Genomic DNA, 14204 nt, shown 5'->3' with positions numbered 1-14204 from the left:
AACTTCGACCCCCCTGCAGCTCTCGACAGCCCAAAATGCGCATTCCAGGGACCTGAGGATGCGACCGGGCATCACTTCACGCGTTAAGAGAGCAGAGGGACAGAGCAGAGGGACCTCCCGGCCCAGCAGCCGCGGCTCCCGCACAGCCGCTGGCTCCCCGCAGCGGGGGCGGGTGGTGGTGGTGGGGGAACCCAGCGCACACTCGTGCGCAGGCGCGCAGCACTGTGCTCCGCCGCCCGGGCTCAGTGGTCCCGGGGTGGTGTCCCGGCTGCTCCCGGAGTCCCTGCCCGCTCCCGCCGGGTCCCCAGGTCCTCTCCAGCACCAGCTCCGCCGAAGCCAAGCGCGGCCTTTCCCTGACCCCGGGAGGCACCATGCCAGGGCAAAGTCCCCGAGGGTGTGAACCCCAGTGTCCCAACCCCTGGGCGGGGACGGGCGGCGGCAGTGCGGGGAGCTGTGGCCAGCACAACCCACGCAGCCCTGCCGCGAGCCGCCGGGTCCCCCAGGAGCCTCCGCCGCCACGCTAGGCCCGCACCGAGGAGCCCCGGCTCTCAGGGCCCGCGCCCCGCACCGCCGGGCCCGCGCTCCCGCACCGCCAGGCCCGCGCTCCTCCGAGGCCCCTGCACCGCCAGGCCCGCGCTCCTCCGTCCGCGCCCCGCACCGCCAGGCCCAGACCCCCGCCGCCCGGCCGCCGGGCGAGCTCGCAGGCCCGCGCCGCCGCCGCCGCCGCCGCCATGGCGGAAGTCCACAGACGTCAGCATGCTCCGGTTAAAGGAGAAGCCCCCGCGAAATCCTCCACACACAGCGATGAGGAGGAGCTGGGGATGGCGCCGGCCGAAACGCTGACGGTCTTCCTGAAGCTGCTGGCCGCCGGCTTCTACGGCGTGAGCTCCTTCCTCATCGTGGTGGTCAACAAGAGCGTGCTCACCAACTACAGGTGGCCGGGCAGGCGGGCGGCGGCGGCGGAGACGCGGCGGGCGGGGACGGGGGTTCGAGCCCACCCCGCGATGCCCCTCGGCCGCACTCCCTGCAGTGGCGGCTGCGGCGGCGGCTGGGGGCTGGGGGCGGGGGTAGGGGAGGTGGGACGCAGCGAGGCCCGTGTCCGGGGACTGGCGACCCGCGCGGCTGACAACCTGGGGACCAGCGTGGCTGCACGCCCACGCGCCCGCCGTCGCCACTGTCACTGGGACTCCGGGGCAGAAGTTTGTGGTGTGTGCGTGTGTTTCCCACCCCCAGATTCATTTAAAAGATTTAAAACCGTTGACTCTCCGCCTTAACTTTCTGGGGGAAAAAAAAATCAGTTGCAGGACGCCGAGGCAAACTGTAAAACGGTACAAGATGAGACAAGTGGCCGCCCTAGGCTACAAAATCCAAGACTTTATTTCTGGATGAGGGGCAGGCGTTGGTGTGGGTTGAATCAAAATGCATTTTAAGGTTGTCAGTGTGGAAGTTGAATTCACTATACCTTGAGGGCTTTCTGGCCGTTCTCAACCCCTTTCCTTTTCTCCCCCCCCCCCCCCCTTTTTTTGGTAGATTTCCGTCCTCGCTATGTGTTGGACTTGGCCAGGTTAGTTGGAAGGAATCCTGGGCATTCCGTGGTCGGTGTTGTCAGAACTTCTGTGTGTGTCTTTATATGCAGAACAGTGCATCTGTGTGTGTTCTGTTTGCAGATGGTGGCCACCGTAGCAGTTCTCTGGGTGGGAAAGGCACTCAGGGTAGTGAAGTTTCCTGACTTTGACAGAAATGTACCTCGAAAGGTAAAAGTGAGAAAGAAGGAATACTTTATTTTTATAAAAAGGAGCCATTCTGTGGCTTAAGGAAAAAAAAAAAATCAGCGCCTTGCATATTTAAAAACCGTAGTCCAGCCCCAGCCCCGCTCCACGAGGGTAGATAGCAGAGCTAAAGAACACAGGTAACAAACAGTGCAAGCCAGAGAAGTGCCGGCATCTCTTGAGAATGAAGATAGAAAATCCTTCTGCTTTGATTAAGGAGTTTCTGGTAACAGAGCTATCCACTTTAGCCAGGATGTTTTCATATTCTTCCCTATGCGTCTGTGAGACGTGAGAACTAAATGCTTCCTCTCGTTCTGTGGACAGGGGAGTCTCAGGCTCACACAGTATCATATTTTCAATAAGTGATGTTTCTGCCTCACGTGGTTGATCATGTTTATATTTCTGTGTCCTTTCTTCCTGCCACCTCCTTTCTCCCCCTTTCCCTCAGCAGTGTTGTGTATCAGAGGATAGTTAATGTTGTTTGGGTGTTTCATGGGGGTCAGCACTGTTCATGAGAGCTAATCTTATGTTTCAAGTGGAAAGAATTTGACTACATAAACAGAGCTGTTTCTGTTTGAAAGGACTTTGTTGTCACGGCCTTTCTTACTGAGATTTGTTACCCTTTTCACTTTTCCAGACCTTTCCACTACCTCTACTATATTTTGGGAACCAAATCACCGGACTGTTCAGCACAAAGAAACTGAAGTATGGATAACTTTATTTTTCCAGTGGGGTTAAAATAATGTAATCTTAAACACCATGATTGATGCGGGGAGGGGGGAGTTGACAACAAAAACATCAGGAAGCTCCCACTATAAAATAATGAAAATTGGACCAAAGTTTTGGCTTCGAAGTTGTTTATTCGAAGCTAAGGGATGAATTTTGCTTTGCTTGCCTTCTCACTTTTATGTTAGAAGTGTTCAAATATTGTTGGGGGTGCAGTAGATTTTCTTATTTTTGTAGAACTGCTGGGTGAAAGATTTATGCCAGGCTTATAGGAATATATATATATTCCTGGTAGGGTCTTACTTTGTAGCCATGGATGACCTGGAACATACCATGTAACCCAGACTGGCCTTGAACTTGTGGTACTCCTCTTGCCTCAGCCTCCAGAATGCTGCCCTCATGTGTGGTTTAGATTTTTACTTCTGTAATGCAGTTCCTAAACACTGTGTGTTTTAGATGTGTTCCACACAGAAAATCAGATGTTGGACATAAGAATTTCCACAGGTTTCCTTTTAACACAAAGTGACTTAAGTCTGATGGAATCTTGACATAAGCATGATTATTACGTCCACCCTGACTGTGTAACTGGAGAGCCATTCACTTTTAGAAAGGAGCAGTAGCTGTACTCCGTGGCAATGCTACATGGTACCCGCTCACCTCCTAGGTCTTAGCTTCTGACTTTGCGGTGGTGTGTGTGTGTGTGGTAAATACACAGTGGGAAATAGTTTAGCAGACACCTACATGAGCCAGATGAAGCCCAGACATAGTAAATGATTGTAAACAGTATGGAGGGGTGCTGGAGAGATGGCTCCGTGGTTCAGAACACTGGCTGCTCTTCCAGAGGACCGGGCTTCAGTTCCCAGCATTCACACCAGGCAGCCTCTCTTCTGGCCTCTTCAGACACCGTGGGCGTGCGCATACGCACACTTATGTATGTAAAATTAGAAATAAAATCTTAACACAAAAACGGTATGGAGATCTATGAGGATCAGAGGCAAAGAAGTTTTTGTATTCTCCTTTCTGGTTCTTTTTAAACCGAGAACCCTGAGAGAATGACCAGAATAACTCTGGGGAGAGTTCCTAGGAAGTCAGATCTGTCACGGGGAGGGAGGGAATCCTTTTCCATCTCATTACCCACTTGGGAGGAGATACCGGCCTACAGCAAAGTGCTACTTAAATAAAATGGGCTTTTTTAAACAATCCATTGTCATCTATGCATTCACACTCTGCCTTTGATTGGCAGACAAGTAGGAAGCATTTTAGAGAGAAATATATTCAGAAATTCTTACATTGTAAGAGGCCAGATGTTTGATTAATGCAAGCAAACTGCTCTAAGAATTTAGAGGAATGTCCATAAAAACAGTGCTTCATGGGTAAGATTTTCATAGACATTTTCTTAGTGGTCTAGAGAGTAAGAAGAGAAGTTAGTCCAGTGAAGAAGAAAGAAATATTAAAGACTAATGTGGCTGGAGTCAGGCTATTTGCATAATTATCAGAGTAAAACTTAAAAGCATATATGATTAGCCTGTGATAATAGATGCATGGCTTTACCATCTTGTAGTTAATATTTTAAAGGCTTTTAAATAAAAAATACTTCTCCAGGCAAATGAGGTTGATCAGCATGGAACTTGCATACAGTGGAAAGAGATTAGCGTTGTGTAAAACTACCGATTTGTAGAATTATGGTTTACAATTACACACTTTGAAGCTTTATTTTACCTGCTTGCTTTTCTTTTCCAGCTTGCCCATGTTTACAGTTCTGAGGCGGTTCTCCATTCTGTTTACAATGTTTGCTGAAGGAGCTCTACTCAAGTGAGCTTTATTTGTAATATATTCTCCTTGTTTGTAAGACTGATGTTGTTATTTATGTGCATGTGTTTGTGGGGATGTTTGCCTTTGTGTGGTTGTTTGAGACCAGGTGAAAGCGTTGTGTTCCCCACAGCTGAAGTTACAGGCAGTTGTGAGCAGCCTAATGTGGGTGCTAAGGATTTTAACTCAAGAGCCATCTCTCCGGCCCCATATGTTTATTCTTTAAATACTTTTAAACACCTTGAAAAGATATCCAGCATATGTAAAATATTAAATTATCTGTCTCGCTTCTACTTTAAATTTTGAAAGCTTAAACAGGCTGATTACCTTGCTATCAGAATTAATGTAGTTGGGAAGGTTACAGACCACAGTTAGAAAACTACCCGATCATGGAATGTGCCGTCTGAAATTCTTTTGTCTGTTGCTACCATTGGGCAAAGCAAGGTCAGAATCTTAGGTATAGATTTTAAATAGTGTTCATGTCTTGGCTACTCTTACTGCAAATGTGTGTGACCTTTTTCTACTTAAAAGAAACTTTGACATAAAAATTCCAACTCAGTGATAATAAACAGATGATTAAGAGAGAACTGAGTATAGTTATTTCTGTAACAAAGGAGTTTTTACCCCACTTGTGAAATACCTAGTTCCTTGGAACTATCCGGAATGTGACAGTGTTGGGGTTTTGAGGAAAACACCCCTTTGTTTTGTCATTGGTGCAAAATGAGTCTACAATGGATGAAGTCACATGTGTGTCTATTTTAAATTATTTTGTAGGAAGACTTTCTCCTGGGGTATTAAGATGACTGTATTTGCAATGATTATCGGAGCATTTATAGCTGCCAGGTAAGATGTGGGCCTATAGAGCCTGTTATTAATTATCAATAGTTATTACTATTAAATCTTGAACATCTTTGAAAATTACTCAAAAGACTTCCAATGTTAAGTCTTTGGGCGGTACTAGATCAAAGCTAGAGAAATGGAGATTTGGAGGATTCCTAAAGTCAATATATGTGATTTAGGATTTGATCCTGTCTTCTGCTTGCTAGGCACATACCACACCCCATGCCGCACAGTATATTCGGCATGGACACATTTATGTATTCTTTTCCATCTGAGAGACATGGTGGCCCTGTTATATAGTAGAAGGAACTCTTCTGTAACTCTCAAGGCTAAGCCAAGTCTGTGTGAAATCAGGTCTGTGATTTTATACCATGTTAATCCTTTCACTTTGCATGCTGTTAAAGAAAGTAGTATCAGCCCTTCTGTGAGACGAGGCAAAGAGCAATGAATCTCTTTCCCTTTTTGGAAAAGGAAAAGAAGCATTGCCTCTTTGGCCTTTCCGAGGATGTATCACAAATGTCCATTACATTGCTGAAGCTTTTCCAATTTTTTAAAAAAGTTTTAGTTCTAAAATATATAGAGGAAGGCACAAGGTTGGGGATTTAGCTCAGTGGTAGAGTGCTTGCCTAGCAAGCACAAGGCCCTGGGTTCGGTCCTCAGCTCTGGCAAAAAAAAAAAAAAAAAAAAAAAGATGAGAAAAATACGAAGTACCCTACTTTGATGATGACATATTGTATACAGATGCAGACAGGCAGGAGGGAAGGTAGGTAGGCATGGGGAAAATACATACATACCCATTGAAAGGGTATCTCGGAACCTAGGCGTGGTCCCCCGCTTGGGGTGTGTAGGTAGATTTGCTATTGCTACCAATCTGGTTCCCTTTGGGAGCGCATTGTGCTTCTTCATCTCGTTAGATATGCTTTTGTCATATGCCTGTGGTGTAAGTGTATGTGGTGGGGGTGTCGACATCTAATTTGATCTTACATTACATCTCCAAGCGAAATACTCTCCCCTCCCCCCTTTTTTTTTGAGACAGGGTTTCTCTATGTAGCTTTGTGCCTTTCCTGAAACTTACTCTGTAGCCCAGGCTGGCCTCCAACTCACAGAGATCCGCCTGGCTCTATCTCCCGAGTGCTGGGATTAAAGGTGTGCGCCACCACTGCCTGGCCGAAATCCCACTCTTTTTAAAAACATATTTTTTTTATTGCATTTATTTTGCGTGTGTGCACATGTGCCACAGAGTGCGTGTACGGAGGTCAGAGGACAGCTTGTTCTTTCCTTTCACCGTGAGGGTCCCGGGAGTAGGGCTCAGATTATCAGACTTGGTGGCAAGTGCCCGTAACAGGTGAGCCATTCTTAGGGAAAAAACAAAAAAAGAGGGCAGTGTCACTGGTTACTGGAGGGTGGAGCTGAGTCCTTTTCCCTCTGACTGCCTTGCTTCTTTTTGAAAAGTGCAGTAATAACCACATACCTTTCTTAGAGGTGCCACACTAAACTCTGTGTATTCTAAAGTATTTCCTTGGCGTCAGTGAGAGCCAGAATCGTACTGAACAGCAGGGCCTCCTTGCATCTCGCTTTGGCCTGACGCTGCAGTGAGCTGGAGGATTTCCTTTCCTAGTTCAGCCACAAGTGTGTAGTGTCTTTACAGAGCCAGAGGACTTGAGGGTGTCAGAACACACTGCAGGTAGGTAGACTGTCAGATTTTCATTCCTGAGTTCTCGTGAGAATCACTCTACTAAAGTGCAGGAACTCTGTTCTGTTGATCTCACTAGTTACCCCTTGTTGCTTCATCAAGCAGTTGAAGCACTTAAGTTCTCAGGACTTGCTTGTATACTTTCGTGCTTTGATACCAGAATTATCATCCATAGCTCAGAAATTCCACCCAAAGTTAGTCCTATCTTGGATGTGAATCTTTGGGAAAAAAACAAAAAACAAAAAACAAAAACGGCTTGTTCACAGCTCCATCCTTTGACTTCCTGTCTTTGAAACCAATGCCTTCTGCTTTTATAGATTGGGTGATGATGTTTGCTTGCTTGTTGTCTGACTTTGGCTTTAGAGCAGTATACAATGAACCAAAATGATTAGTGTGTGTGTGTGTGTGTGTGTGTGTGTGTGTGTGTGTGTGTGAGAGAGAGAGAGACAGACAGACAGACAGACAGACAGACAGAGAGACAGACAGACACTGTTGTTTGTTCTGAAGTGGGTCTTAACTGTGTAGTCCAGGTTGTCTTGGAGCTCGACCTATAGCCCACACTGACCTTAGCTCGTGACCCTTCTGCTAGAGCCTCCTAAGTGCTGGCAGGACAGATGTGTGCCACGATGGCTGGCTATATGATTGACTCTTTGTGGTGACATGTGTAAGCACGGATGTTTCTCATAAAATTGCCAAATGTGGCCAGGCCTTAGGTAATGCTAGTAGCTGGTAAAATGCATAAGGTCTGCCTAGACAAGAACCTGTTGCTGTAAGTACTTTAGGCCAGACCTGTTTAAAATTAACTGCATATTTTTTAAGGTGATCTATAGTGTTGCTTATGTTCTGCAGCTCTGACTTGGCATTTGATCTGGAAGGATATGTTTTCATTTTGATCAATGATGTCCTGACAGCAGCAAATGGTGCATATGTGAAACAAAAGTTAGATTCGAAGGTAAGTAGAACTCTACAGCTTTTTCATCGATACTCACTGATGTGGGATAAAGAAACATACTTCGGAGGGTTGGGGAAGGACATAGGAGCTCTCTGAAGGTAATGTGTATATATGTTCATGCTAATATAATAAATTTATGTTTGCCAGGCACTGTGGCCCAGGCCTGTAATCTCTGAGAGAGGTGGATAGCCCCATGTTCAAAGCCTGCCTAGGCTGCATAATGAGGCTAGCCAGGGCTACAAAGTGAAACACTATCTTAAAAAAAAAAAGAAAAGAAAAGAAAAGAAAGAAAGGAAAAGGAGAAAGAAAGATGTTGAAATCTCTTTAAATTAAATTAGGTTGTGATGCTGGCTTTTCTAGAAGAAAGTGTGTGAATATTGACTTAGAATGAGGCAGGAGAAATAAGAAGTGTCCACAGAGAAAAGTGTCTTCATGATTGTGGCTGTGTTCTAGAAGACTTGGTGAGGGCCTAAAAGAAACACAGGGAGGTCTGGGCAGTTCAGAAGGAAGTGAGTGCTGGAAGAGGCTATGGAACAAGGATGCCTTTGAATGCCAGGGCGCCCTGGGCTTGCTCTCAGAGAGCACTGCATCCCTGGGGCAGACCTCAGGTGTACTCAGCTCTTTGTCTTCCATTGGCAGTGTGCACACAGGGGCTTTCCACAATACTGTCTGCTTGGTCCTTACCTACTTTACATATAGACGCATTCAGTATTTGAGCCCTGTTTTGTTGGCTGCATTGTAAGGTTAAGTTACGTAAGAAAACAGCTGTCTGGACTTCAGCTTTTTCTGTCATAGAGCTCTTAGTGAAAGGGTTGTCCTTAATTTTGTAATGAGCCTTGTGAGGACTTACATCGATATTCATCTCAGATATCACCCTCATTTTTCCTGAGCAGCTGATAGATGTTTATCTCATAACTGAAGCTTGTAACCGATGTGTGTTCCTGCTCATATTTTATCTTCGTAAGATGGCTTCATCCACTTGCTTCCTTGTCTGTATAGTATTTCCGAAAATTACTTCCAGTACTTTCTGGAGTTCAGATGACAAGCAAAAGCAGATGTCCCACTCGATAATGGTGATCCTGCTGGATTCCTGGTTGTTCTAGTTTTGAGGTGATTTCCTATTGACCATGATTTTGCCTTTCCCCCAGAAGAGTATAGATTATGTGGCTTGTCCCTGTGGGTTTCCTCAGAACTGTTTTTTTCTTTCCTCCACTGAAGACCCTACAGATTTATGGCTAACACTTCCTTTAAAATGCCTGCTTTTCCTCCTCTGCTTACCTACTCTGATTTCTGTGTGTCGGCGTGATTACATTTTAGTTGGAGTTACTAGTAACAATGTTTCATCCTTTTTAAAAAAGAAGACAGAGAATAGCAATTTGGCCTCACCCTGATTTTACCGTTAGCTCCTTTGCTGTTTTACAAAGTAGATACTAAGGCAGTACTGCCGTGAGCCAGCGGCTTTGGCTCTCCGAAGCCATGCTGCCCAGCAGCCCTCTGTGATGGTGGAAATCGTCTCTGCTCTTATTAGAGACATGACTTCTGGGAATGGGAAAAGTGACTGGTAGAGGTGAGAAACTAAATTAATGGTTTTGTGTAATTATAATTGAATTAGCTTCATATGGCTAGTGACTACTATTTTGGACAGCACAGTCTAGAATACATTCCAGAACATAGGAGAAAATAAAGGTTTCAGAATATTTTTGTCTTAGAAGAGAGCTCTTCAGTTTCACACTTAGAAATGGCTTTAGATTTACTTGTATTAAAACTCTAAAGCTGCTGGCCAGTGGTGGTGTGCACCTTTAATCCCAGCTCTCAGGAGGCAGAGGCAGGTGGATCTCTGTGAGTTCAAGGCCAGCTTGGTCTACAAGGTGAGTTCCAGGACAGCTAGGGCTACACAGAGAAACCCTGTCTTGAAAAACCAAAAACAAACAAACCAACCTCTATGGGTCTGGGGTATAGCTAAGTTGATTTCTTTGGAGATGAGTTTTTAAATTACTTAATTAATTTTGAGACATGGTCTCACTACGCAACCCTGGTTGGTCTAGAACTTGCTATATAGTCTGGTTTTGAACTCACAGAGGTCTGTGTGTCTTGGCCTCTTGCATGCTAGAAATAAAGGCATGCGCTATCATTCCTAATGTAGCTTAGTATTGCTTGCTCAATATGCACGAAACCCTTTGTTTAATTCCCTAGTACCGTATGAGCTCGAGTCCCAGAACTCTAGAATTGGCGGCAAAACAGTCAAGTGTTCAGCCTTGCCCTTAGCTGTATAGTGAGTTTGAAGCCTGAAGTGTTTATCTAATTATTCTTTATCAATAAAAACTCTGGAGTCAGATATCGGAGAAAGAACCTGAATGATAAGAGAAGTGATGAGAAGTGACCAGTGACCTTCTCTCTCTTTCCTTCCTCCATCCAAAAGGGCCAAGAATCTTTCTAAGCGTTACCTTATTACTTCCTGCGTCTCTCTATATGTCCTCGGGCCTCCAAAACCTCTATGGCTAATTTTGGTCAGCTAGAAGCTAGCTCTATCCTCTGATTCAAACTAAACTTTATTGGCAGTCTTGAGAGTATCAAAATATCCCACAACAGAAACCAGCCTGAGATATATGAGACTCTGTCTCAAAAAACAAAACAAAACTTTTGGAATCTGGGTGTGTTAGAAGCATTGAAACCTGAGCACTCAGGAGGCTGAACCAAGACACTTGTGAGTTCAAGGCCGGCCTGTACTGGGTAGTTCAGACAGCTGATACACTTGCAGTGTTCTAAGGGAGAATGACATTCAAAATCATTAGAATGTGAAGGGAGCGATGAAGGGTGTGGACATTTGTGTTGTCACTTGTCAGTTACGTGGTTGGTGTATCTGTGTTTGTGCATCCTGCACACCCTCTGCTCCGGGCTAGTTCATGTTCTGGGTCACGGGCACCTGTTGTCTAAGGTGTGGTCTCACTGTTGCTCTTTTCCAGGTACTACACCAAGAGGCACAGCTTTCCGGTGATACTTACAGTTATAACTTATCCACTATTTGGTTTAACCTAGGGCCAGTATGATCACACTGGTTTATAGTAAATCAGAATTGTAACTTCAGGCCTGCTTATAACCATGGGCCAGTCAACTTGAGTCCTAAGACAGAAAGACCTGGGCCTGCATTTTGGACTTGAATGTGATTATTTAAATTAAGACACTTTTTAACTTTAAAAACCATCCAGCATAATATACCTATGTAATTGTGCTAGTAATCTATGTATATTTAAAAATACTTAGCTGTTAGAACCAGCTGAAATAACTAATTGTTTACTACCTAGGAGCTGGGAAAGTACGGTCTGCTCTATTACAATGCACTGTTCATGATTCTTCCTACCCTGGCCATTGCATATTTCACAGGAGATGCACAAAAGGTAGGACTTTGTAATTATGGGTTATTTATTTACTGTTTATGATCAAAAGTTAGACTTTTGGGTTGTTAGAAAGAGATGTGCTTATTAAGTGACCACAAACTGAGAATTTACTCTTTAGATCCTTAGTCTGCTGATGTCATGCTAACCTGCCTTCTTGGCATAAACATTGTAAATATTAAAATGGCTCAGAATAGGTCTCTGTGCCAGGAGAAAGGAAGAAAAGTTTACATTAAAAACACTGTTGATTGATTGATTTTGTACATGTATAATGTGTTTTGATCACGTACACCTTCCCCTGATCCTCAGTTATCCCCTCCCATTCCTGACTAACCCCTTCTTTCCAACAAGATCCCCTCCTGCTGTGCGTGTGTGTGTGTGTGTGTGTGTGTGTGTGTGTGTGTGTGTGTGTTCATGTTCCACTGAGAATAATTAGGTGTGCTTGCAGGAGCATGGGTTAGGGGTTATTTATTGGGTACTTACCTATGGCTACACTTCTACACTGCTGCCCTCCTTCCTGGAGCTGGTAACTGCCAGTGGGTACTCGGGAAGAGGTGAGACCTTTTAAACTCCTCCCTCATCCAGGATGGACTGTTGAAAGGCTGGTATATAGGTGCAGATGTGTGTGGGTGACCCCAGCTGCTGTGTGTTGAGCATCACCATGGCCATATGTCCAGAAGTGCTTCCCAGCCTTCCTCCCCACCTGCTGGCTCTTAGATCCAGCTCTCTTCCATGTATTCCCTGAGGCTTGGAGGGAGGAATTTTCACATTTATTAATCTGTAAAAGAGGAATGGAAGCAGACTATCCCTGAAAACCAAAACATTCTGAAGTATTAAAACTCTTGGAGACTCTCGAGTTCTGTTTCTTTGACAGGCATTTTCTTTGCTTAAATCCCACCGTGGTTCCCATCACCATTAGGAGGGGCTTAGCATCCATGGGGCCTTGACCAGATCAATAGCAATTTACATAGTAGTTTACCAATTTGATGCAAAAAATTTACTTAAATAAATCCAGAATGGAATAGCAAAATCAATCCTAGAGAATTTTTCTGTAGAATATGCCCATATTTATAGAACAACTGGTATTATATTGTTAGAAATCACACAGTTTTGCAAACCAAACAGAAATGCAAAATTCTGCCAATGATATCTGCCCCAAGGTTCTGTCTCTTGAACCTGAGCTTCAGAATAAATATGTTGGTTATGCTTTCTTAGGGCAGCAGACCATGTATCAATGAGAACTTGAACAGAAGGTTTTGAAATTAAACTACTCATAAATTCTTGAAGCTGAGACAGAATTTTGGCAACGTATGAAGCTTTTTGTTTTGCTCTTTTTTTTTTTCAAGACTAACCTTTTTTTTTTTTTTTAAGATTTTATTTATAATCTATACTATGTTCTGCCTGCATGTATGCCTGCACACCATAAGAGGGCACCAGATCTCAATACAGATGGTTGTGAACCGCCATGTGGTTGCTGGGAATTGAACTCAGGACCTCTGGAAGAGCAGTCAGTGCTCTTAACCTCTGAGCCATCTCTCCAGCTCCAGACTAATCTTTTCAAGAGCTATCTCAAGTGATTCTGCATATAGGAATAGATGTTGTAATGGACTATGGCCTGACTACTAGCAAGCCTAAACATGGCTTTAAAGTAGAAATTACTAGTGCTTTACTAATGATGTTAAATAATTATTCTGTGACTTTGAAGAAAATGGGATGAAAAACTAACATTTCCTAAATCTTTATTGTGTGCTGGTCACGTACATGAAATACAATCTAGCTTTCTTAATAGCTATAGGAAGCTAAAGTTATTCCTATTTTGTTAATGTGGGAAGCAGTTCAGGACGTTAAAAAATTTGCCTAAGGTCACACTGTTGGGAGATAAGACTCCTTCTGAAGGCCATGGTCTGTAGAGATCTGGTCCTTCTAGTAGACTCTGACTGAAGCAGCTTTTATGCTTGAGATTTAGAACAAAGGTGTAATAGATGGTAACTTGTCCCTCAGAACAGGACAGATGGCTCCAAGTCTCCAGGCCAATGTGTACTTGAGACAGCTGTAAGGATTAACACATTTGTGTACACTAAGAGATGAAGTTTTCATCAGGTGTTGACAAGTATCTTGTAGCTACTTGGAACTATTAGCCAAAGGAGGTATGTCTTCATTCCAAAATGATGACAATTTGTATAGAAAGAAGTAATAACATAATTTGTGCATATTTCAAAGTTCAGTAGCACTTTAATCCCAGGATTCAGGAGGCAGAGGCAGGCAAATCTCTGAGTTCGAGGCCAGCCTGGTCTATAGAGCCATTTCCAGAGCAGGCAGGAATCCTGTCTCAAAAACAAGGGGGAAAATAACCAGAAAGAAAGAAACCCAAATAGATCGTAATTCAGTAGTTCACATGTAGTTTGAATGTTCCAGTACGGCTAAGCATGTTTATTCATAGTGTGAAAAGTTAATTTACCACATACAATAGGATGGTGGACAAGAAAACCAAGAACCAGCCAGGTGTGGTGTTATACAACCACAACCCCATGTTCCCACCAAGGTCTAGGCCATCCAGGCCTACAGATGAAGATTTGTTTTCCTCTTCTCTTGTGTCTTTAGTCAGGATGGTACATTTGTATCTTTTTACTGTTTTATTGTTTTCTAATGACACTGTCAGATACAGGTCAAGAGAATATATTTTAGAACACTGGTTTTGATGAGTATCAGTTCACCTGAAGATTTTCAAATTGGGATGGTAAAGGTGGTATAAAAGTAGAACTCACTGTTTTGTAGTCATATCCTGTTGTGCTTTGCATTTCACATGTTTGTTTAGTTTCACTTTTGCTATTAATTAATACAGCTCTTATTAAACATTTATTGGGGTACAGATAGACACTGGTGATGCTGTTTTCTATAACTCCCTCTGCTTCCTTGCCCTTCTTGTTGTCAATATTGTCATATAGGTAAGTGTTACCTGTCTCACTATGTTGGACTCGGATAACAAGAGTAAAGAGGATGAACTCACTGATATTCTTCCCTTT

At 44.1% G+C, this 14204-nt stretch overlaps 1 protein-coding gene across 2 annotated transcripts in view; it reads left to right on the top strand.

Annotated features, from left to right (window-relative positions):
- Positions 1–213: 213 nt before the first annotated feature.
- Positions 214–14204, top strand: part of Slc35d1 (solute carrier family 35 member D1) — a 46708-nt gene continuing 32717 nt past the window's right edge. Inside the window, exons 1-8 of one of the 2 annotated variants that reach the window (XM_036178380.1) lie at positions 214–934; positions 1531–1564; positions 1668–1754; positions 2407–2474; positions 4236–4307; positions 5079–5147; positions 7687–7789; positions 11092–11184. In XM_036178380.1, the coding sequence (XP_036034273.1) occupies positions 732–934; positions 1531–1564; positions 1668–1754; positions 2407–2474; positions 4236–4307; positions 5079–5147; positions 7687–7789; positions 11092–11184 (729 nt within the window). In that variant the 5' untranslated portion in view covers positions 214–731. The remainder of the gene's footprint in view (positions 935–1530; positions 1565–1667; positions 1755–2406; positions 2475–4235; positions 4308–5078; positions 5148–7686; positions 7790–11091; positions 11185–14204) is intronic. The other variant, XM_036178381.1, reaches the window with a different exon arrangement.

Source organism: Onychomys torridus, chromosome 2, assembly GCF_903995425.1.
Source record: "Onychomys torridus chromosome 2, mOncTor1.1, whole genome shotgun sequence".
NCBI classification, from domain to species: Eukaryota; Metazoa; Chordata; class Mammalia; order Rodentia; family Cricetidae; genus Onychomys; species Onychomys torridus.
Note: the sequence above shows the minus strand (reverse complement) of the source record. Positions and strands in the feature narration are given on the sequence as shown.